Raw genomic sequence first — 25357 nt, 5'->3', positions numbered from 1 at the left:
ATTTACATTTTAAAGGACACACCCAAAAACAGCAAAATATTGCTCACACCTGTAAAATTAATTTAACATGTTATAATAAATTATCTGTGGGGTATTTTGATCTAAAACTTCACATATGTACTCTGGGGACACCAAAGATTTATTTGTTTATTTTAGTATCTTAAAAAAATCTTTTGAAATGTCATCTTTAACAGCATAAGCCAAGATTTCTTCTCTGGCAGGAAGAAGGGTTTTAAACTTAAGCTTTACATTGACTTTGAATTATAAAAACTAGAAAATTATGTCCCAGTTTAAATAAAACTTTTAGTGTCAACTGTAATTTTTTATATAGTTAATATTATGCCACACAAAACGACACACAGTTCTTGATTTTGCACTATGAAAGTAAAAATCTTTCTGTAGATGAAAGTAACTTTCTGTCAAGCCAACATAAGATAATAAAAACATACATTTCAACTTTCAAGTGCAATATAATTATTTATTACATGAGATGAGTGCTTTGTGGTTATATTGAGGAGGAGGACGATATCATCATCAGGATCTTCCTCCTCATGTGATGTGTGGGACATCTAGAGGTGATTCTCACTTACTGCACCCAAACATGTGAGGGTTAATTCACATACCAATTACAATATGAACTGAGGAAAATCCAATCCAATCAATAATTACAATCATGATTAGATATATTTATGTCCAGTACAAACAATTTAAAGTGCAAAACATTTGTATTTACACAGATTTCAGAGGTTTAATTGATGTTATGTGCCCAGTCTGTCATTCAGAAAGCTGTTGGTTTTGGAGTCTTGAAGCAGCATGTTTGCCACATCCAGAAACTTGTGCTCATAGGCCAGTTTATAATGCACGTAAACGTCCTCACAATGACATAACAGCTTCTTCAGATTCTGACTGGAACTCGCTGGCGGATTGTGATGCAACATTCTGCAAACATTAAGAGTACATTTACAAATCTGTACACATATTTAATAAACTCGACTCATACAGACAGGCAAGGTGTGATTTTCTGGTCTTTATATCCCTGCCTCTGATGAATAATTTTTTTTATCCCCGGTGGGAACAAAATGTATTCCCCCCAATGATTAATGGTCATAAAGTGGCATATAAACGGCCTAAAATTAACATAATTTAATATAAGTAAAAACACTGCCACGCAATAGTGCAAACAACAATAAATCAAGAATGAAGTATTACTGTCAGCGCTTCTCATGACAATAAACAACGATTTTCATAAATAAAAATATTTAAAAAACATCCCGCCCCTGATTTTTTCCCAAATCACACCGTGCAGACGGATATCTAAACTAAATCACATGAAGACATGAGAAACAGGTTTGTCACCGAGAGGTTTATTCACAGGAAAACAAACATCATAATGAAGCTCTGACTTACTTTTTGGAGATCTCCTCAAACAGACTGGTGGGCAGCGATCTGTGGCGTTTAAACTCCTCCAGGTAGCTGAATTCTCCATTCAGTATAATCTTGTGAAACAGCACCTCGGCCCAGTCTGGACTGTAGTCGTACGCTTCAGCTAACACAAACGCCTGACCACAGAAAATAAAACATTAACTTCACAGATCACTGAATGAACTCGTCATATTGCTCTGAATCGTTCCACAATTGGAAAATGTCAACATAAAAAAAACTATCATTACTGAGTATAGTAATAATGTTTATGTCACTCTAGTAAAACAAACAAATGAAGAATTCAGATGCAAGTGCATGCATGCTTTTATAGCAAACACTAAACAAAACCCACTTATTTAGACATGATACTAAAGGATTGCAAAATTATTAAAGATGTTACATTGAAAATAATGAAAATAAAAGTGTAAAAATGAAGAAACTGAAGCACACATTAGGTGGCGCTGTCGTCCATGTGACTGTAACAAACGCTCCAGGGGTCTCATTTCACACACAGGTAAGGATCCTTACTAAAAGTCTACATCCGCACAAAAGCAAAAAATATTAAGACTTATAAAACACAGCAATGTTCCCTTTATAAATCCCAGATCACATAAAAGTGTGTGTAGATGAATTATCCTCAGATCCCACCCTGTAAGCCCATTCTCCCGTCAAGATCACAACCTTTGCGTGGGATCCAGTGTATGGACGTTTCCAGCCCTGTTTTGTGTGTACGCACGCTTTATAAATGAGACCCCTGATCATTTTGCATGTGGTCGTTCATGTAAATGATAGTTCTCCTGAGCTCATTGTTTTCTGACACATTAATAATCACATCGAGAGTGTATTTGAGGTAATACCTGGTAACAGCGCGGTAAAGCCACAATGGTACTGTGAAGTTCAGCCGGCCGTAGATTGATGACGCGCTGCTCTTGTCCATGATTCATAAAATATAACTGAAGAGTGACCAGTTTAGCCAGTTTAACACATTTAACAGCCTGACGCACACACGAGTCCTGTAACACACAAACATTACACAAATCATTTATTCTCTGAAAGAAATCATTTGTGTGAACTTTTGGATAATGATTCATGCTCACTGTTAATCAACATTTATTGATGCTGATGCTAGTAGTGAAATGCAACAACTGCATTCAAGAAATTCAAATCCTCTTTTGATTCTATACAGAGAATTTTTTTTATAACAACATTGTATGAAGCTAAACAGAGATCATGAGCTCTGAGCTTGTAAATCACCAGTTGTAAACATGTTTACCACACATTTAGATGACTTTAATGATTGTGGAAGGATGCAATTGGAATTTAAAAACTGTAAGAAAATAATTGATAATAGAATTATAAAGCCATGAAAAGATTTAAAATATCTCTTTAAAACAGAAAAGAAAGTTATATACACCTGGGATGGCATTAGGGTGAGTAAATGATGAGAGAAGTTTCCATTCCCTTTAAGAATTGATGATAAATAAAGCCTATATTAACTTACCTATGATGCTGAGAGAATAAATCTCTCACAATAAACATGTATTAAAAAATGAACTCTATAAATAAATACTTTGAAAAAACTTTTATGTTAACTGTTAAAAAGAAAGTTACCTTTGAGTAACTCTCAGCTGCATCTTTCAGTAAAGTCATAACTTTCACTAAAGCGTTCTTCAGATCCCCAGTGATCGCTGCTCTCCACAAAACACAAAAAACTCATTTCAGAAACATACAAACAATACCACTAACTTTATTCTATAGGTTAAAGGGGTCATATGATGTGATTTCTCGCTGTAGTATTGTTGTCGCCGCTGACATGTCATAGAGATGCTGTGCTGTGGGAGCTGATATTCCAAACATGGTTACACGTTTGAGGTATTTGGCCAATCAGAGCACACCACGCTTGTTCAGTACGATGAGCTTTGCAAAAACCGATGGCGGTGCATATCTACGGTATGTGGAAAATAATGTGTTTATTGAATCTTAAACCTCATAAACACATTACACTACAACAGACACCATTAAAATAACATTACATTAAATGAGTCTTTTGTAGGGTATTGGGTATTTGCAAGGGCCTCACGGTACGATACATATCACGATACATGCTGCATGATACAATGTATCACGATACGATGCAATGTGTTGCATGTTGCGATATATTGCAATACTTTTTATTTTTTATCAAAAATCTAAAAAAGCTGCTTTTTAAAAAAAAAATGTAAAGCCAAAGTGCTTCCACATGTTGGCTTTGAAAGCTGCAGGCGTTTTTAAATTTTCTGCCATTTTCTCAGTTCTTCTGAGACATTGGGCGAATGGCCGTATATGACAGACAACTGGACAACGACAACTACAGCAGAGATGGAGGAGGTTCTTTGATGTCACAGAGGGATTTGATAAAAAAATATATAGTAGAGATTGAAATATCGATACACTATCATGGAAAAATGATCACGATAGATAGCTGTATCAATATTTTTGCACATCCCTAGTCTTTTGCATATTGTTTTATAGTCAATTATTGTCTTTCTCTGGATGTGATTAAAAGTAAAACATTTAGATGTGATAATAGTGAATAAAGAGTGATAAATGTGAATCTACCCCACGGCTGAGATTCGATGATCTTAAGCTGTGTTCGTGCAGCGGCCTCGTGATTTTCTCCGATCTCCCGACACATGCTGAAACACAGAGCCACCATATTGTGCTTCTCGCTGTCACCCGGCAGACAACGCTTGATATAATCCAACAGAGCCGTCTTCAGTCTTACATTCTGTCAGTAAACACAAACACACACAGTGGTAGTTGAGGATGTGATGTCATCATTTATCTACTCGAGTTAATTAATCAACATCTCACCGATTCAACTTTCTTTCTTAGTAGCATCTCAAAGCGATGGTTCTGATGGAGCAGGTCGAAGATGTAAGTCATGTCATTATAGCGGCCGATACCCGTGAGCAAACGCACCTGTGGGGACAACAATTCTCCATGAAAAACTTTGTAAAAACAAATGAAGAGTTTTGTTGCAAAACGAGATAAATCCATTTTTCACATTTTTGTCAAAACATGTTTATTACTATGTTATCATGTTATTATTTTGTTTTATGGTGCTGTATTTTTTAATTTATGAAGGTTTAAATCAAAACAAAGCAACTGCAGCTGAATTGATATTAATTGGAATGGACAACCAAAAAAACAAGATTTCTGAAAAATAAAAAAATGGAGTTATCTCGTTTTGCAACGAAACTGACATGACACGAGCTCCTGATTGATATGAGATGTGAAAACACTGACCAGCAGTCCATAGCCTTCACCATGAGCCAGATGTGTGTGACTGAGGTGTCTGGCCGCCTGCAGGACCCTCACAATACCCTCCATGTTACAGGTCAGACTGAAGCAATCGTGAGCTAAAATCAAGATCTCCACAACTGCAGAAAGACACAGAATTAAATCTCAACGATAGTACGTTTCACAAGACTTTTTTAAGACGTAAAATAAATCTTTAGATTTCAAAGAGTACGTATGTTAAGTTTTAGCTTAAAATACCGTAGAGATGTACAGTAAGTGTGAGCAAAAATGTTTTTTGTTTTTTTTCTGTGTGTCCTTTTAAACGCAAATGAGCTGATGACATGCAAACACTGATCACCATAATGATGGTTTGTTGAAATTGAAACTCAATTGTGCTGATAAATATTTTCTCTTTCTGCACTAAATGTCAGTGCCGTGGTTGGATAGTACAGATTAAGGGGCGGTATTATTATAATAAGATCCCCTTCTGACATCACAAGGGGAGCCAAATTTCAATGAGCTTTTTTTACATGCTTGCAGAGGATGGTTTACCAAAACTAAGTTACTGGATTCATCTTTTTTATATTTTATAGGTTGATAGAAGCACTGAAAACCCAATTACACAGCAAATAATGACTTTCTTACTTAGTATTTTTGTATTGTTATTTTTTATTTTTGTATTGTATATTTTTCTTGAATTTTTCTTGAATTAAGTACCAATTTAAGAAAAAAAGTTGTTTTATCCACAAATTCACTTAAATTTTATATCATATTTTTGTTTCAAAACTAGAGGTATTTTCTTAGGTCATTTTGCTCATCAAGAAAATACATCTTGACTTGAGAACTTTTAGATATTCATGCTTAAAACAAGACAAAAATACTAACCAAGAAAGTAATCTTTTACTTGTCTTGTTTTCAGTAAAAATATCTAAAATTTCTTTAATTAAGATGCTTTTTCTTGATGAGCAAAACGACCCAAGAAAATAAGTAAAAATATCAAATTTAAGTGAATTTGTGCATAAAACAAGCAAAAAAAATCTGCCAGTGGGGTAAGCAAAAGAATCTTGAACATTTTTCTTAAACAATAAATTCAAGAAAAATTCAAGAAAAATTTGCTTAGATCATTGGCAGGTTTTTTGCTTGTTGTACGCAAAATTGACTTAAATTTTGTCTAAAACCTAGACTTATTTTCTTAGGTCATTTTGCTCATTAAGAAAATTCATCTTGATTTAAGAATTTTTAGATATTTGTACTGAAAACAAGACAAAAATACTAAGAACATTTTGTCTTGAAAATAATTTTTTGGAGTGTTTTGCACTTAAATATGGATTTTCATGATATGTCCCCTTTAATGTCAGGTTCTTGGATGTTCCTGTTGTGTGTCTGGACTCACTGCAGCTGAGCTCTGACAGAGGAACCGTAGAGATGATCTCCAGCAGTCTGATTCCCACCAGGTTTGGGTCTCCACACAGTTTGGCCAGCTGAATGAACTCCTCTCTGCTGTCCACCGGACCGTACATGAGATGGTCTCCTGAAAACAGATTGAACATTTGTGAGTCTTCAGACAGGTTAAAATCCCAGCCTGTGATGGTGTAGATGAACCCTCAGGAAAGAATTGTGTCACCTGTTTCACCTTCTTGAGAAGAACCGAGCAGACCCTCGACCACAGCTGAAGAAATGAGCCGAGCGACGGCCTCGGGCTGCAGACCCTGAACGCTGATAAACGTCTGAGCTCTCTTACAGCGATCAGTCTGCTGCGAGAGCAGAACCTTACACAGAACCGCCTCGGGTTCTAGAGATGAGATCTCTGCGTATGGGCACTGAAGCTCCTGATGGACATAAACGTCTGTCTCACTTCACATTATAGAAGGGTGGTTTAATGAAATTAATAAAGGAGATTTGTACCTTTGAAAGCTCATAGAGGCTGAGGACTTGTTTGCAGTAACTCTTGCCATGACAGCACTTATCCACCAGCTGTTTGAGCTGAACCAGGACTGGATCTTCAGGAGATGAGACCACCACAAAAGATGACAGACTGCTCATACTGGGGGCTACAAACACAAAGGGTTCACAAATGTCTTTATTCATGATAAAATTATATAAATTTTGAGTTACAGATCAGACTTTAAAAATAAAGATTAGGAAACTGCAGACATGAAATCTTCTCTCACATAATGGTAAACTGCGTTTCGACTCTCCTTCCGGGCTGTGAAGTTCCTGCGGTCCAGGCTGAAGCTCTCCACACGCCAAACCACGACATCTCAAAACCAGCCACACATCTCTGTGATACAAGCCAAAGTACCGACACACGCGACTGGCTTCGTTCACGCTCCCCTCGTTCAGCAGCTGGCCAATGAGAGCACTCAATGCTTTACGGTCACGTTCAGATAGCACACAGTCTTCTTCGGTCACCGGGAGACCCTCTACGCTCAAATGCATCTGGTCATTCAGGGCGGCCATTTTGGAAAAAGAAAACTCTTTCAGGAGGTTCTCGAACGAATCTTCAGAGAGAGCGGAGGGTGCAAACAAACTCTCTTGTTCCAAAGCGGTACGAAGCACCAGCCATTGGATTCGATATTCCCACTGTCGTTTCTCCAGCTGTGCCAGACGCAGGACGGGCAGCGGAGACTCACGGCAGGACAACCAATGACCCGCCAGACCCAACAGGAGACAGCGTTCCTGAAGCTGAATCGCCTCTGAATCCGATTGTAACGGCTCCTAATAAAAACAGCCGAGTTATCTCAGGGGAAATCTGTTTGGTGGTAATATTTAAAAGACTCGCATGACTTCATGAATCACCTCAGCCTGAGACAGAAAGAACTGACAGGCCGCCTCTGGATCCACATGATCCACCTTCAGCTGCTGGTGACACTTCCTCCAAAACACCAGACGAGTCTCCTGTCGGTCCCACTGACGCTTGGCTTTCAGAGCAGACAGATCTCGCAGGAGCTTTGAGAAACAATAAAAACATCTTAAAGACTTAAATTACTTTCTTACCAAATTATCTAAAAATTAAGATGCTTTTTCTTGATGAGCAAAATGACCTAAGAAAATAAATCTAGTTTTTAGACAAAAAATTATACAATTTAAGTGAATTTGTGCTTAAAAAAAGCAAAATGATCTGCCAATGGGGTAAGAATTTAGCTTGTTTTAAGCACAAATTCACTTAAATTGTATATTTTTTGTCTAAAACTAGACTTATTTTCTTAGGTCATTTTGCTAATCAAGAAAAAGCTAAGAAAAGTAAGAAAGTTATTTTTTGCAGTATAAAACAAGCAAAAAAAAAAAAAAAAAAAAAAAAATCTGCCAATATAGTTTAGAATTTTTTTTTACTTTTTCTACATTTTTTTTTTATTTAAACATTTCTTAAATTCTTAATTTAAGAAAAGGTTCAAGAAATAATTTCTTACCACATTGGCAGATTTTTGCTTGTTTTAAGCACAAATTCACTTACATTTTATGTTTTGTCTAAAACAAAAGACATCAAGAAAATACATCTTGATTAAAGAATTTTTAGATATTTTAACTGAAAACAAGACAGAAATACTAAGAAAAAATAAATAAAAATAATAATACACTGCAAAAAATGATTTTCAAGAAAAAAAATTCTTAGTATTTTTGTCTTGTTTTCAGAAAAAATATCAAAACATTCTTAAATTAAGATGCTTTTTCTTGATGAGCAAAACGACCCAAGAAAATAAATCCTGTTTTTAGACCGAAAATATCAAATTTAAGTGATTTTGTGCATAAATCAAGCAAAAGAATCTGCCAATGAGGTAAGCAAATTGTTTTTTTTTATTTAGTGTTTAAGAAAAATTTTGGCAGATTTTTTTGCTTGTTTTATGGACAAAATCACTTAAATTTGATATTTTTTGTCTAAAAACTAGACTTATTTTCTTGGGTCGTTTTGCTCATCAAGACAAAGCATCTTAATTTAAGAATTTTTATATATTTTTACTGAAAACAATACAAAAATACAAATATTTTTTTTCTTGAAAATAATTTTTTTTGCAGTGTGAGAAAGAAAATCTTTTTTTGCATTGTGCTGAGATACAAGATTTACCTGTATTCAAATGCTAGTCAGTTTCTTGGACAATTAAACTACTTTATCATTTAGACTTCTGACTTCTTTGAATGATGTATCTTTAAGACGTCTATATTATGATACGCTATCCTCTGGGTAGTGATGAAGTACACACATACTGATCAGATGTAGTCACACAGTACCTGTCCCATGATCATATAAATATTTTGATCTTTAGATGATTCACCTCCGTTATAATCAGGCAATCGATGGGCAGCTCAGCTAACTGCGCAACTTTCCTCGCCTGTGTGAAGAGCCCCATATCCTGCAGCTGTTCAAGCATCTTCCTGCACTCCCCCTGCAGGCCGGAGGTGGAATAATCTTCCAGAAGACACGGAGAGAGCAGCACGGGTGTGTCCGACAGCACCTGACTCAACTGACTGAGTTTCTTAAAGTCTGGACCTGAAGAAACGAGACATGAGAAGAATTTAAGCCAAACTGATCAAGTATTTTCAGCAGGACATTTGCTTCACCGTTGGATTTGAGGAGACGCTCCATGTCCACCAGCAGCTGCAGGAGACGCCGGAGTTCATATTGAGTTCTGCACTGCTTCAGGAGAACCAACAGAAGAACCGACGCTTGAGACTCCACCCACTGAACCGGCAAAACATCACAACTCAACACAACACTGCTGCTCCTCAGCTGCACAGAGAGAAAGAGATAAAGCGAGCGATTGAGTTTAATCTGCGCGTGACACGTGACGTCATATATGATGATGTTTAGAGAAGATTATCTTACATTGAGCAGACATTTCTGGAAGTGCAGAAGTTTGTCTTTGGCTTTCTGATAATCTTTGTAGTCATAACAGAGTTCATACATGCTTAACATGTTAATCAGTGGAGACTCCTGTCATAGAGAGAAACCCTCATAAGATCTTTCCTAACAATAAATCAAACTTGTCCAATCAGAGCGCATCTTACCCTCTGAAAGAGCTGAAAGCCACGAATCAGAGGCCTGACCCTGTTCTTGTTGAGGAGGGTCTTCCATAAGATGGACAGATCATGAAGGTTCCAGGCGTGATGGCTGGGGTTCTCGTTGATGTGTGCTGCTGCCTCCTCAGAGATCTCATCCTCTACAGACGTCAGTATCCAAACACAGAGACACTGAAGCAGATCTGCACCCTGTCAATCAATTTACATAGAAAACATTGAACTGGCCCAAAAGAAAAACACCTGAACTTCTGTTTCGACATCCACAAACCTGATGGCAGGCGGCCAGTACAGAGAGAACAGGAGCGTGCTGACGGACGGCCTCACACAGCAGGTATCTCCAGGGATTGGGTTTCTCTTGGCTGCTGAGCAGAACCTGAAACACTTCTCGAGAAGGTTCTGGGTTCTCATCTCTGATCTGATGAGAGCTCATCGGCTGAAGGTCTTGAAATGCCAAAGAGATATGAGCCTGCAGAGCCGGACTGAAACCGGCAGCCAGAGAGATTACCTGCCCAAACAAAACAAAAGTTTGACTCTGCCATCTCTATGGAAACCCATATCCGCCAAATAAGATAAAAATCATGCTTTTGTAAATCATAATTATGAGATAAAAAATGAAAATTATGACTTTTAAAGCCATTATTATGAGATATTAAGTCAAAACTTTTTATCTAATAATTTAGACTGTTTATCTCATAATTATGACATTTTATTTAATAATTTCAACTTTTTTCTCATAATTTCCAATTTTTTATTCCATAATTGTAACTTTTTATTTCATAATTTTAACTGTTTATCTCATAATTATGACATTTATATCCAATTTAAAATGTATGTCTCATAATTTTATTATTTTATCTACTAATTATGAAATTTCATCTCATAATTTCAACTTTCTCATAATAATCTTATAATTATGAAATTTATATCATAATTTTAACTTTTATATCATAATTTCAACTTTTTATTTTATAATTATGAAATTTGATATCATAATTTCAACTTTTTATCTATTAATTATGACATTTTTGCTAATAATTTTAATGTTTTATCTTATAATTCCAACTTTTCTCAAAATGATCTTATAATTATGAAATTTATATCATAATTTCAAATTTTTATATCATAATTATGACATTTTAGCTAATAATTATGACTTTTATATCATAATTTCAACTGTTTGTCTGTAAATTATGACTTATTCCGTAATTTCAAGTTTTTATTTCATAATTTCAACTTTTTTATCTCATAATTATGACATTTTATCTCATAATATAAACTTTTCATCTCATAATTTCAACTGTTTTTCTGATAATTATAACTTTTTATATCATACTTTCATCTTTTTATCTCATAATTTCAACCTTTCATCTCATCATTTCAACTTTTTATCTCATAATTATGACACTTTTATAGTCATGATGTTTTTTAATAATTATGATTTACCAGAGCAGATCCAGATTTTTTTCTTATGTGGCGGAAATGGGCTTCCATACTAATCATGTTCATTGAACAGTGGTTAAATGTGTAACCACAAACCTGTTCAGGAGGATAATTGTGCAGCTGTACAAACAACAGGAAGTTAATCCACTGTCCGTCACATGCGCAGTCCTGCAGGTAGACGGAGCTAAGAGGCAGAGCGTGAAGGTGACAGAACCGCACAGGTAAAGCCCATTCGTGTGCCGCCTCATATGACGACCTAATACACAACACAATACAGACATTTGTTGTTATACTTTAAAAGAATCAAAACCCCTTACGTGGGAGACCATATGCTAAAAAATAACCTTTAGACACAATGTTTGTGAAACACTGACCGACTGATGGCTTTCTTCTCCAGAGCATCTCTGACTGCCGCCTCCAGATGGACCAGCAGCTCCTGAGCCGTCTGTTTCTCATGGGAGATCAGTTTACCGGCCTTTTCCACTTCAAGAGAGAGAGAACCGATATAAACCGAGTAAAGGCTCCACATGCATCAATGTCCTTACAACAGACTCCACGTGTTATCTCTTACCGAGTGTTTGTTTGACAGAAGCCCTGTCTCCATCCTCACAGTCCTGTCTCCACAGTTTGAGGATGAGGTTGAGGACTTTAAGATCCACCCTCAGCTTGAGGCTACAGACGCCCAACAGCTCACAGAAACACACGCAAGCCGCCGTCACAGATGAAGTGTTGAAGTTTAACAGAGATAAAGAGAAGACCTGCTCCACAGCTTGACTTAACCTGAGGACAAAGACAAGTTACTTTTTCTGTATTTATCTTTCCTTCCCTTCAGATTACATTTCTAGATTATGTTTTTAAATCTAACAAATGAGCAAACCCTCGATCTCAAACCTTTGAGCTTCTTTAAAGCTGAATGTCAATGTTCGGTCAGTCTAAACGTGTGTGTAATGGGTCGTTCTTTACTCACTGTAACTTTGCATTACTGCAGTTGATGAGATGTTGTGTCAGAAAAACCCCATAGGCAAACGCCGGGCGACCGCGGCTCAGATAATAGAGATAGTCCAGATTCTCAATGATAGCAAATCTGTTGACCAGGTGAGAGCTGGAGAAATGGGGCGGCTCGCCAGACGTTTCTGGAAAATAACAGACCAAACACAAATGATTTAATAATGGAGTAAACCACACACGCACACAGTCATATAATCTGATAATGATGATAATAATTTTTATGAAAATGCTTTGATGTATGAGATTTCTCTGCAGTGTGATGATATGTAAATGCCCACCGGTGCTGCCCACTGCGTTCCCTGCTTGCCAGCTGAACAGTCTGGAGGAATCCAATGGCTGCAAAGACTACACAGACAAAAAAAAAAAACACACACACAATTAAAATTGAGTTTTGTATCTCACATTCAGGTTGCCCTCAGATGGCGGCCAATCGTTTTCTATTTCCCATAAAGTCCATTAAAATCTTCACAGTCCAGCAGTTTCTAATGGTGGTTTTTAACCTTATCACAAAAAGCGTTCCTGTACGGTTTTGGGCAGATGGGTTCTTGACAAAGCAATGAAGTTCTCAAACAAACTCAACATCCTATGGGAGTTTTTTACATTTAAACACAAAGATCTGCTGTCAGTGGTAATGAGCATCAGACTCAGACATCTTTTATTCAAAGTGAGAAAAAAATTTAATTCTGGTTTTGCTGGGAATAAGTTCATCTGATTATTGTCATAATATTACATTAAAATGTCCAGAACTCCATAAAAATGTATTATAACAGACCACATAAAAGTCATAGCTGGATATTTAAGTGAATAACACCTAATACAAAATAAAGGTGACAGTATAAGAACTGAAAGAAATACCTGCATGAGTTGATAGAGAGATATATCACAGACGGAGACCCCACGAGGGCTGATCTGAGGGAAAAGGGCCGTTTTAAGTTTGGGATACGCACTCAGAGCCATTCTCAACAGCTGAGGATCCACTCGACTCAAAGGGTCCTGACCCGTCTCTCCTTCTCGCAATGCCTATTATTAAAGAAAAATGACTCATGTTATACAAGACAGATTAACAGATAGTAAAAGACAGCAGATGTGTTTGTAATTTGTTTCAACCTCTCAAAATTTTATTTGGTATTTTTTTGTTTGGTGTCCCAGTGATGACACAGCTCACTGTGAAAGGCAAAGTGATCTTATATTGATTTGAAATGTGTTAACTCTTTCCCCACCAACGTTTTTTTTTTAAAGTTGCAAGCAAGTGCCACCATTTTTTATAATTTTCACAAAAGTTTAATGCCTTTCAGAAAGTGTTCTTCTTTAAAAATATATAAACATACAATATATCAAATGAAAGAACAGACCCTCTTCTTTAAAAAAGTCTCATCGTATCTTCATTTATTCTCTTTTTATCAGCTCTCAAATTAGAGTAGGTTTCTTCAAAAATATAGCTGAGATAATTGCATTTATGTGAAGGACTTTTGTTATGGATAACATTTAGAGCGATGATCAAAACATACACAGAGTTTTTACTGTTTTTGGATCAGTGGATGCTTCAGTGTTTTATAAGTTGTGTAAGAGCGACACCTAGTGGATAATAGCAGAAATATGGATTGCCTTAAAAATTCTTTATTGGCAGGGAAAGAGTTAATCATCTGTGAAAGTGAAATGGTAATGTGATTACACATTTTCTTGATAGTCCACTTCAGACATACTAACTATAAATAACTTTGCAACTACATGTCAACTGGTCAACATGTCATCTTTGTCAACTGGTAAGGGAAGAGGTTATGGTTAGTAGAATAAGTTAAAATGTAGGTGTAAGTTACTTATAGTCGATTTTTTAAGTCATATTTTAATGACTGGTAGTTAACAAGTTGCAAAGTTATTTATAGTTCATAAAATGTCTAAAGTTTACATTTGAAATAAAGGTATTGATCGGAGGTATTGATTCTGACCTGATCAATGCCGCCCGGTCTGAACATGATTGTAGATAGGGCGAGTAGACTGTGACCCTCCAGTAACATACTGCTAATGCTCGCCTGACTGCCCGGCAACAAGACCTGAGCTCCAGTCAGACTCGCTCTGAACACTCGCTCTGGGTCTGAACGCAAACATCAGTGAAGAGCTTATCAAATACAAAGATGATCACAGGAAAACTAAATCCTCAAAATATATGGACCAAAAGTTTAAGAAAATTTTTTAAGAAAAACTTCATTAAACTTTTAAATAAACTTGAATAAATTTTACCTTTGAGATCTCTGGTGATTCGCTGTAATTTCAGCATCATTTCAAACCAGGGAAAACTTTCCAACAGGTTCCTGTCAGTCAGACCCGGCCAATTCCCAGGAGTTAACCTGATGAGAAGAAAGAGACATCAGTCATGAAATACCTCATGGTGATCTCTGCTCATCTCAGACAGACAGAAGATCTTAAACCTAGAATAACTTTATATATCATAAATACTGTCAGAACTGATCTGTGATTCACCTGTAGTGTTGCAGGTACGTGTAGAGCAAATACTGCAGACTGTTCTCCAGACAGTGCAGAATAAACCGCTGGTGAAACTCTTGACCCTGTGAAGAAAGGTATTGTGGGACAGGTGGGCCGCTTCCATCCTGCATCACTCCTCCAGCTTGAGCCAATCGCCATAGCAACTGCTCAAAATCATCCATCTCTGATTGGACAAACAACCCCTGGCTGAAATCAAACAGGGAGAGAAATTATATTAACTCTTCCCCTGCCATTAATAATTTATCTTACCAATTAAGAGAAAACGCTTCCCTACCAATGAGGAGTTTTTATGGCAATCCATATTTCCACTATTATCCACTAGGTGTCACTCTTACACAACTTAAAAAACACTGAAGCATCCACTGATTTAAAAAGAGTAAAAAAAATGTGTGTATGTTTTGATCATCACTCTGAATCTGATCTCTAACAAAAGTCTTTTACAAAAATTCAATTATCTCAGTTTTTTGTTGAGTATTTGCTGGTATTTTTTTAGAAACCTACCCATATTTGAAAGGTGATAAAAAGAAGAAAGTAGGATGAAACGTTTTTGTTTTGTTTGAAAGCAGTGGCTCTGTTCATTTATTTGCTATATTGTATGTTTCTATATTTAAAAAAGAACATTTTCTGAAAGGCGTTAAACTTTTGTAAAAATCATAAAAATGGTAAAAAAAAATGTAATTGCTGTCTAAGAAAGAGTTAAGAACATTTTCCAGAAAATTGCTCTGTAACACTGAATGCATTTGATGGATTTGTATTTCCTGTGTTGCTCACCGAGCAAGCAGGTCCAGGATTTGATTTCGCAGGTATTCCCCACACCGGCTGTAGTTGTTGATGGTGTGTGGTGTCAGTAGAGGCCAGCAGGGGGCAGCGGTGGTCTCTGTATCTGCTGTTGTCATACTGCAGACCCATGAGGTGACACGGCCCAAATCGTGAAGAGAGGTGAGATACGACCACAGCGCGACGGGGTCACACGAACCCACAGCTACAATAAAAACAATAATAACATCACGCATCCAAAAACATATCAGAGGAAAGTGTAACTGTGTGAAAATGAAAACACACAATGTAAGAAGTCAAACTCACTTGAGTCTTGTAGTCTGGAGAGAAGAACAAAACTCTGTGTGTCTGTGTCCCAGTATCTGACCCAGTCCAGACGCACAGAATCCAGTAAAGACCTGGAGGAGGAGGAGGAGGCTTCTGGTTCCTTTACGATCTTCTCCAGCACTCTTCTGCTCTCTGGATCAGACCGGGTCATCTGCAGAACCCTGGACAAAAACAAACTCTGTGTCAAACTGCGATACGAAGCCTTTGAAAATAACTAAAAGGTTTGTTCTGTTTGATCACCTGTTGGGGTCCAAAGGGTCTGGGCATCTCGTCGCAGGCGTTGAACATAAAGTCTCAATGGTTTTAATAAACTCCACCTGCTGAACCTCCACAGCTGACAGGTAACTCTGCCTTTGGAGCTCTTTAACCTGACAATGACAATCATCTCTAACTTTAACTACAGGTAATACTGATCATAATGAATCAATAATACACATACAAGTAAACAATTGTCCAAATCCAAGTGAGTTTAGATGTTGGGATTTTAGATACATTTTAAAAGTGGATCAAATCCAATGTTGAGTGTAACTAGTTACTATGTCATTAAAAAATTTAAGCAAGGGATTCATCAGTAAATTAAAGTAAATCCTGTGTATGGACTGTAGATCAATGATATATAATTATTAGACTAGATTAGACTAGTCCTAGACTAAAATAAATGTAAAAGCTGTGCAAACTGAAAACAACTTGCACTGACATATCTTAAATTATATCAGTGCCCTTTGTTTTGCCTTAAAATACACACAAGTAATGTTTTTAGTAAGGCATGTTTGTTTAAACTACAACCCCAAAACAGAAAAAGTTGGGACACTGTAGAAATTGTGAGTAAAAAAGGAATGGAATAATTTACAAATCTCATAAACTTATATTTTATTAATAGTAGAATATAGATAACATATCAAATGTTGAAAGTAAGATATTTTGAAATGTCATGCCAAATATTGGCTCATTTTGGATTTCATGAGAGCTACACATTCCAAAAAAAGTTGGGACAGGTAGCAATAAGAGGCCAGAAAATTTAAATGTACATATAAGGAACAGTTGAAAGACCAATTTGCAACTTATTAGGTCAATTGGCAACATGATTGAGTATAAAAGAGCCTCTCAGAGTGGCAGTGTCTCTCAGAGGTCAAGATGGGCAGAGAATCACCAATTCCCCCAATGCTGCAGCGAAAAATAGTTTTCTGAGTTTCTCAGAGAAAAATTGCACAGAGTTTGAAGTTATCATCATCTACAGTGCATAATATCATTCAAAGATTCAGAGAATCTGGAACAATCTCTGTGCGTAAGGGTCAAGACCGGAAAACCATACCGGATGCCCGTGATCTTCGGGCTCTTAGACGGCACTGCATCACATACAGGAATGCTACTGTAATGGAAATCATAACATGGGCAGGAATACTTCCAGAAAACATTGTCAGTGAACACAATCCACCGTGCCATTCACCGTTGCCAACTAAAACTCTATAGGTCAAAAAAGAAGCCATATCTAAACATGACCCAGAAGCGCAGGCGTTTTCTCTCGGCCAAGGCTCATTTAAAATGGACTTTGGCAAAGTGGAAAACTGTTCTGTGGTCCAACGAATCAAAATTTGAAGTTCTTTTTGAAAAACTGGGATGCCATTTCATCCGGACTAAAGAGGACAATGACAACCCAAGTTGTTATTAGCGCTCATTTCAGAAAACTGCATCTCTGATGGTTTGGGGTTGCATGAGTGCATGTGGCATGGTCAGCTTACACATCTGGAAAGGCACCATCAATGCTGAAAGGTTTATCCAAGTTCTAGATACATATGATCCCATTCAGACGTCGTCTCTTTCAGGGAAGACCTTGCATTTTCCAACATGACAATGCCAGGCCACATAGTGCATCAATTACAACATCAAGACTGCATAGAAGAAGGATCTGAGTACTGAAATGGCCAACCTGCAGTCCAGATCTTTCACCCAAAGAAAAGATTTGGTGCATCATAAAGCGAAAGATGCGACAAAGACCTAAGACAGTTGAGCAACTAGAAGTCTGTATTAGACAAGAATAGGACAACATTCCTATTCCTAAACATTGGTCCTCCTCCAGCTGTTCCTTATATGTACATTTAACTTTTCTGGCCTCTTATTGCTACCTGTCCCAACTTTTTTTGGAATGTGTAGCTCTCATGAAATCCAAAATGAGCCAATATTTGGCATGACATTTCAAAATGTATCACTTTCCACATTTGATTTGTTATCTATATTATATTGTGAATAAAATATAAGTTTATGAGATTTGTAAATTATTCCATTCCTTTTTTACTCACAATTTCTACAGTGTCCCAACTTTTTCTGTTTTGGGGTTGTAGTTATATTTCCTAATTAAACTAATGTCTAGTCCCTGTCCACGAGAACACCCCATAAATCTAAGGTTAAATGCATGTTTTTCAATCCTTCTCACTTCGCTGAGTTAATAAAAATAATGGTAAGACTCTAGTGTAGTTTAATATTCTCACTATTAACTGGGGCCTATACCATGAAGTCAGTTTAGTTGGTTAGCCAGGTAATTTAAGGATTAGTTTGTGCAAATCCTGCACTGCAAAAAACAGACTTTCTTAATTAGTATTTTTGTTTTGTTTTCAGTATCTAAATATTCTTAAATAAAGATGTATTTTCTTGATGAGCAAAATGACCTAGGAAAAATGGCAAATTTTTAGACCAAAGATATTAAATTTATTTATAAACTTATTTCAAGAAAAAAATTCTTATTCCATTGGCAGATTTTTTTGCTTGTTTTGAGCACAAATTCACTTAAACTGTATCTTTTTTTTGTCTATAAACTTGACTTATTTTCCTAGGTCCTTGCTCGTGTAGAGAATACATCTTAAATTAAGAATTTTTTGATATTTCTACTGAAAACGAGACAAAAATACCAAATAAGAAAGTCATTTGTTTCAGTGTGGCTTTGAAAATAGCTTGTACCAACAAGGCCTGTTCACATTAGCTTGGTTTTGTCAACTTGAAACTAATCCTGTAACCCGGAGTTTGTTTAACCATTTTCGTGGTACAGGTCCCTGGTCTCTATCACCTATCTGTTGTTTTATTCTTCAGGACTAACTCACCATGAAAGCCCTTAGATCCCGGTCAGCAGTGTAAACACAGATACTGTGAAGTCGCTCCTTTACATTAAAGCCCTGAAACAGATGAAACAGACAGTCAGCTCTAAAACACATTAGACCAAATCATCCAGCTCATATAGGACAATAAAGCCAACCAATCAGATTGACGAAGCTGTTGTTTAAGACTTTTAAGTAGTACATGTTGTTTTGACATGAATAGATTGACAGCCCTGTGTGTTTGTGTACCATGTTTGTGAGGAGCGTCTCAGCCCGCTGCAGGTCTCTGTGAGTGAGACAGGTGAAGACGCATCGCAATCCGGTCTTCCTGATGTCCTCAAGACTGCATCCAACAGAGCCATGCCTGCGCAGAAAAGCCTGCGCATACGGAATCTGTCTGCTCAATACAGCACGCTGAACAACTTCCTGAAACAAACACATGAACAGAAATGGACTTTAAATAAAGTTGATAGTTCATCAAAACTAGAAACAGGGAGTCAAGTGAAAGTTTTGTTATTTATAACGTGAGAGATCTGTATTTATGGTGTCATGAGAAGTGACCTCATCAGACAGAGACAGCCACTCGTGTTCAGTAGCAGCATCAGATGCAGGGGCTCGAGGACGGATGGGCATCTCAGTGTCGCCCCCATCTGAAAACGGATATTTCTTCATGTAAGCCCTCAGGTCTGAGATGTAGCCATCTAAAATCTGCACACACTCCTGCAGGTGGACATCCAGCTCTAGCAGATGAGCAAACATTTCTTTAAAACAGGCATGAAATGTAAAGTGAAGTGAATAGAGTGAGATGATGATGTGTGTGTGTGTGTTTACCGTGTGTGCTGGTGAGGAGGACTCTGCTCTGTGTGTTGAGGAAGGTCAGCGTGATGCTCAGTAACTGCTCACAGAACTGTCGACTCTGTGCTTCTGTGTGTGTGTCTTGAATGGCAGACCGTAGTAAATCCAGAGCCGGACACAGAGCATGAATATCTGACACACACAGACGTGCAATATTAAAACATCCATCTACCTTTACAGCTGTAGTAACTTGCTCTAAAATCTAATAGATCTGCTTTATCTTGACTCTGGACCCATCTCATGTTCTCTATCCTGAATTTGAATTATTACCATCTGGTCGACGGTTCCGCACTGCAAGGTTCAGATACAACCGCTATAGGAATTCTTTTGTTCCTCTGGCTATAAGGCTGTTAAATTCAAATTCAAAGGACATTACTGTATAATTGTGAAATCGATGTTGATGAAGGTGTTTTTCTGTTGTGCAGCCATACTTTACCTTTACCTGTACTGCCCAAGACAAATTTCCCTTAACAGGGACAAATAAAGTAATAAGTATAAGTATAAGTATCTTAAAACACTCCATTATGTTCTCTTCTTGATCTTTATGATTAATACAAAACCTAAGCGCTATTAAAACCAAACTCCAACACAACACACTTCTCTATACCGACTGCAGTCCAGCTCTCTGCACATGACACATTAAAGGGGGCGGAGTTTATTGCTATTACATGCATTTTGACTTATTAACACAGTTTAAGAGTTGTAATCCTCCTGCTAAATATACAGAGTATTTCTGTGCCAAACTCATCCCACCTCTTTCCTACAAATTTCAGAAAGTTTTTTTCGAACATGGGTACCTGTTACATATCAGAGACCCCATATTGCTTTAATGGGAACTTCCCCCCCAAAAACCACGCCCACACGTCAATCAGAGTAAGAGTGAGGATGCTCATTAGTGTTAATCCTTCCAGTAGAAGATACAGACATCACTGCACATCACAGCTTTGTTTTATATCCAGACTGGCACAACAATAGCATGAGTTATAGCGGAGTTTTGCGATTGTGATTGTTTAACGCTGGATTTTGTTGAAATGGGGGGGGGGGGGTCCAACCGGGTCATGAGTCACAGGCGGTAAGTAAAACTGCTTCAAATCTCTATATTTTGTTGGCAATTGGCGTGTAAGTGCATATGATTCACTACAGGTTTGTGTCGTTAACATTATAAGTTCTCCAGAGATAGTGGGATAATGTTTTGTGTGTGTTGTGATTCGCTCCTCCCACTGGACGTCTCCAGGATTTTGTGCTTTTCCAGAAACATTTGCTAGAGCTGATCTGTCTTTTATAAATCTTATAAAACTAAAGACTCTTCAGAGATATGAAGGATGTAATACTACTCTATAGATACTCAAGATTAACATGAGATGAGCAGAAACACTGGGTGTTGTGTGAACTTTAAGATGTACAATTCGTTTGAAATCATAGCTTGATGTTTTGTGCATCTAATCTCAGAAGTACTTAGTGTTATTTTTATTGCTAAACTGGACAAAATCTTTCAACAGCAAGCAGGAAATAAGTTAGATATATCCTATTTTTAAACCGATGAAAAATCACATTTGATAAAAGTGTAATTTAGCCAAATGGTATCTTGAGCTAAAGCTCCAATACGCAGCAGGTTTGACCTTCATGCAAAACTTAAACTTCACATTAACTTGATCTTTTCTGCCTGGTAGTGGCCAGAAAGATCTAACAGAAAACTTCAGAAGAACATTTAAGGGTCATCGTAATGAAAGCGACTCTGCTAATTAAGCTGCGGATGGAGAAGGTCGTTAGTTATCAGAAGATCTCATTAAAAACAGACGTCTTACTCCTCAGCTGGGTTTGGCTGGAGACCGATGACGTTTGATCGGGCAGAACAAACCCAGATGCTGGACTCAAGATGTTCTCTTTACTCTTCAAGAAGAAATCAACCGTGTCCAGCTGGTGGTTCTTTAGTCCGGCCTGAAATTAAAATATTCTTTATGTTATGTTAGTGAGTTTAAGGTTTGGAAAAGGGCATAACATTTCCATGATCATTTAAACTGGGGAATTTTGGAAATATTTCAAATTGGAAACTTAACGGGAATTATTAAAAATTTAGATCAAAATATTAATCATTTTTTAAACTACCTAGTGCAACCCTAGTGAGTTTATATGTGTGTACCTGCAGAGCATGTATGGGAATTGAACAACGTCCCCAGGTGTTTAGATGGCACAGCGAGTCGACCGTCCCGGCTGTGCCAAAAACCATCAGTCTGTTTAAGAGTTCCTCCTGGGTCACACAGAACAGAACCACAGACAGACCCGACCCTACAACACACAGTTCAGGTCAAATACATTCATCATCAACATCATTCCAGCGTTTATAAAGCAGATAATGAACAGATGTCTCACTCTTCATTAAGAGACACAGGTGTTCCTCCGCTGACCGCTGGACAGGTACAGCAGGTGTATCTGTGTGGTGATATGTGACATTTTGACTCTCCAGGTCCCAGTAAGCCACACATGTGTTACTGTTCTCAGGAGCAACAAATGTTACCACCGCGGAGAACTCGGACACGGTCAGCATTGCTGCTGTAGCTCTTTTAGGAACATTAAAACACATCACAGCGCCCCCTTGCTTCACGGATGGCCGGGAGAGTTTAGCAGTGGCTGCTGCCCGATGACACTCAACGTGTGGGAAATCTCTGTACCAGGGTGAACTGTGACCCGGACGCTTCAGGGTTTTACAGCCGCTATACAGTGAAGACAGACGAGACTCCCACGACCTAAAAACATTCAGAACATTTGCTGTAAATGTGCACATAGGAATGGATAACAAGCAGACTGCACACTATTTTGCTTGTGTACTAATGCATATGGCAAGTGTAGGCTTGGAAAGGTCCATCTATGTGTTTCATACAGACACATACACATGCAATGATACACATGTTAATAACAATGACCTTGTCGACTTTTACCTGTCTGTTTGGAGCTGTGTATCCAGTACTAAAAGGCTGTGGGCGGAGCTTGAAAGGCTGTCATGATCCCATGATTCCACGGGCCTCAGAAATGGACGATTAGGGGCCGCACGACAACATAGGTGATCTGGATACATCCTGATTTAAGACATGAGACGGACATTTAGAGTCAAGATAAAATAGCATTCACATTTAATTATACATCTGTAACAAAAGCAGCGAAAATGCACCATAAAAATGTCAAATGGCATTAAAAAATTATGTTTCAATTTCAGCTTGTTTTATAAGTTATGTCAACTTATCACACGTCAAAACTTAAAATACTGATAAAAATGTATACCTTGTAAAGCACTGTAACTCATCTGTCAAATGCATAAATCTAACACATTTAAAGTCAAACATTTTTCAATGAGAAGGTGAATGGGAATGCTGCAGGGGATTATGGGGCATCTTCATTTATTCCAATAATAAAACCACTATATCTAGTCTAACATTATTAACTGCAACTTAATTACTGCAATAACTACTAGAAAGATTTTATAATGGTTGCATTGCCAATGCATTATACTAGTGTTGCTATTCATCAACATTAACTAGTAGCCTGCATGAGGTCAGACATTCTAGATGAGGATAAATGTCAAGAGAAATATAATAAAGTCAAACATTTTCTTTTAGTTTTTTTTTTAAGAATTACATGTTGTCCAGTTTATGTACCGGAAGTAGTCGTTCAGGTCAATGGCGAGTGCTTGGTTTTGGCAGGTGACAACTACAGCTGTGTTGAGGTCATGTGAGATCTGGAAAAGACAGCAGGTTACGGGTGGAGAAGAGTCTGTGTCTGTCTGTCCTAAACCGCAGTACGACAGAAAATCCACAGTAGCCAGGAGTTTACCATCGGTGCTGTCAAACACATCTGAGAGACAAGTTAAAGAAATGTCCATTATAATGTTATATATCTCATTATTATTTCAGAGATGATGTTAGAGGTTTGTATGATGAAGGATACATGTCACGCCAGTACTGAGCAGAACAAACAGAATCGCACGACACAGATGATAGTCGACACACATGTCCTGGATCTGAGGGGTTAAACTGAGCCGACAGCTGGACAATGACTCCAGATGTGAGGACTCTTGAATCCACCTGACCTGGATCACAACACAAGTGTTCACTAGCAACAAACAGCGGCCATCGGTGAAAGACAGCAGTCTCACAGTCCTCATCTCTGCCATCTCTGTGTGAGAATGAGAATATATGGAGATTAAATACAGACAGAGCTTTGTGTTGTAATGCAGGGCTTGAATGTGTGGTTTTATTTTCACCTGACTGATTGTCTTTGACAGACTCCAGTAGAGAATCTGATGAGACCTCAGACACCAGGACCACTTGACCATGTGAGACCACCTTATAAAGTCTGAGATTGCACTGAGAGTCCACAGCCAGCAGATTTGGGTTGACATTGTGTCTGTTGTGGTCCGACAGATCTTCCCAACAAAAACTAAAGAGAAGAGATCAATGACAACATGACATATTCTCCACAAACTAAATCAATCGATCAATCGATCAATCAATATGATATACAGAGCAACAGTCAAACCTTTGGACACACATTCAGTACTCATTCTTTACTAAAATAATTTTACACATTTTAAAACACCAAACTTCTGGTTATTCCCTCATTTGACTTTCTGAGGTGCTTTTCTTATTTCCAGATTTATGTATCTACTTACACGTATGTACTTCAGTTAAAACCATAGGGTTAAAACATATGCACTGTAATGCTGCCCGGCAACAATGCAAAACGTAATAAATGTAATATTTTAAAACAGTATTGATTGAAGAAGATCACAGTACACACACGCATATGTAAACAAAAACTTTTATTCTGCAAACGATTAGTCATGATTAATCATTTTGCAGCCCTAAAAGGACCATTTACGTTTAGTTATTATTTTACTTATGAATAAATTAGCCTTCATTTCAAAGTTTCTAAGAGTGTCCAACCCTTTATACAACTTTAACTTGTATTCACACGCACATAAACACATGTGCATGCACTATACATTGTAACAGACACATATATACTTATATATACAAAATAATACATAATAATATTAAAGTAGTATAGCAAGTAATGTGCATTGATTATAGAGTATGCTGTCAGATAGACTCACTCTGTGTATGAAGCCTCGTGCAGTTTATGTACTGATGAGCTGCTGTCACAGATGTTTATCAAACTCAATTTACCTTCACTATCCAAACAACACATAAACGATGAACCTTTAGCCAATCTGATGTCAACACTGTCACAAACATCATGATCACACAGCAGTAAATCCACCTCCAGCGCCTGATCTGAGCTGTTTAACACCTCTAACATCCTTAACTAACCCAAACTCAACACTGAGGAAGTGAGATTAACTGAAGTCCTGAATACAGAAACTCGTCGGTCCGTAATGCATTCGCCATTATCCCTAAACCTGTTTAAACATTACACTATTACAAAATTCACGAAGCAATGGACCTCTGGAAAGAGAAAACATCTGTTTTAAATCCAAAACATTAACCAGAGTCAACTAAACAAGCGTACAGCTGACCATCGCGTCATCGTCATGTGTGCATCACGTGTTGAAGAAAAGACCAATCAAATACAGAGCTCATCGAACCGCGAAATCCTCTCAGGAAAAATCTCTATTATACACACGAAAT

The 25357-nt window shown here is 37.5% G+C and overlaps 1 protein-coding gene across 2 annotated transcripts; it reads right to left on the bottom strand.

The window, feature by feature from the left end:
* Positions 1-466: 466 nt before the first annotated feature.
* spg11 (SPG11 vesicle trafficking associated, spatacsin) lies at positions 467-25251 on the bottom strand. 2 transcript variants are annotated; one of them, XM_065277328.2, is made up of 41 exons: positions 24823-25251; positions 23971-24146; positions 23655-23882; positions 23366-23561; positions 22652-22789; positions 22086-22459; positions 21856-22001; positions 21521-21653; positions 19692-19847; positions 19422-19600; positions 19110-19286; positions 18867-18938; positions 16015-16142; positions 15754-15935; positions 15442-15652; positions 14647-14856; positions 14407-14513; positions 14115-14260; positions 13024-13188; positions 12447-12513; positions 12128-12293; positions 11732-11940; positions 11535-11643; positions 11257-11416; positions 9989-10225; positions 9709-9909; positions 9527-9634; positions 9262-9430; positions 8976-9190; positions 7504-7653; positions 6876-7422; positions 6610-6755; positions 6329-6533; positions 6098-6235; positions 4711-4844; positions 4276-4383; positions 4021-4189; positions 3034-3110; positions 2280-2435; positions 1408-1559; positions 467-939 (listed from the first exon to the last, which is right to left on the bottom strand). In XM_065277328.2, exons 1-41 carry the CDS (start codon positions 25026-25028, stop codon positions 759-761), a joined length of 7134 nt encoding a protein of 2377 aa, XP_065133400.1. In that variant the 5' UTR covers positions 25029-25251; the 3' UTR covers positions 467-758. The 2 variants fall into 2 exon arrangements, with proteins under 2 accessions (XP_065133400.1, XP_065133401.1); XM_065277329.2 differs by having other exon boundaries at positions 6338-6533.
* Between the last annotated feature and the right edge of the window lie 106 nt (positions 25252-25357).

The sequence above is a fragment of the Paramisgurnus dabryanus genome, chromosome 23 (genome assembly GCF_030506205.2).
Source record: "Paramisgurnus dabryanus chromosome 23, PD_genome_1.1, whole genome shotgun sequence".
Lineage (NCBI taxonomy): Eukaryota > Metazoa > Chordata > Actinopteri > Cypriniformes > Cobitidae > Paramisgurnus > Paramisgurnus dabryanus.
Note: the sequence above shows the minus strand (reverse complement) of the source record. Positions and strands in the feature narration are given on the sequence as shown.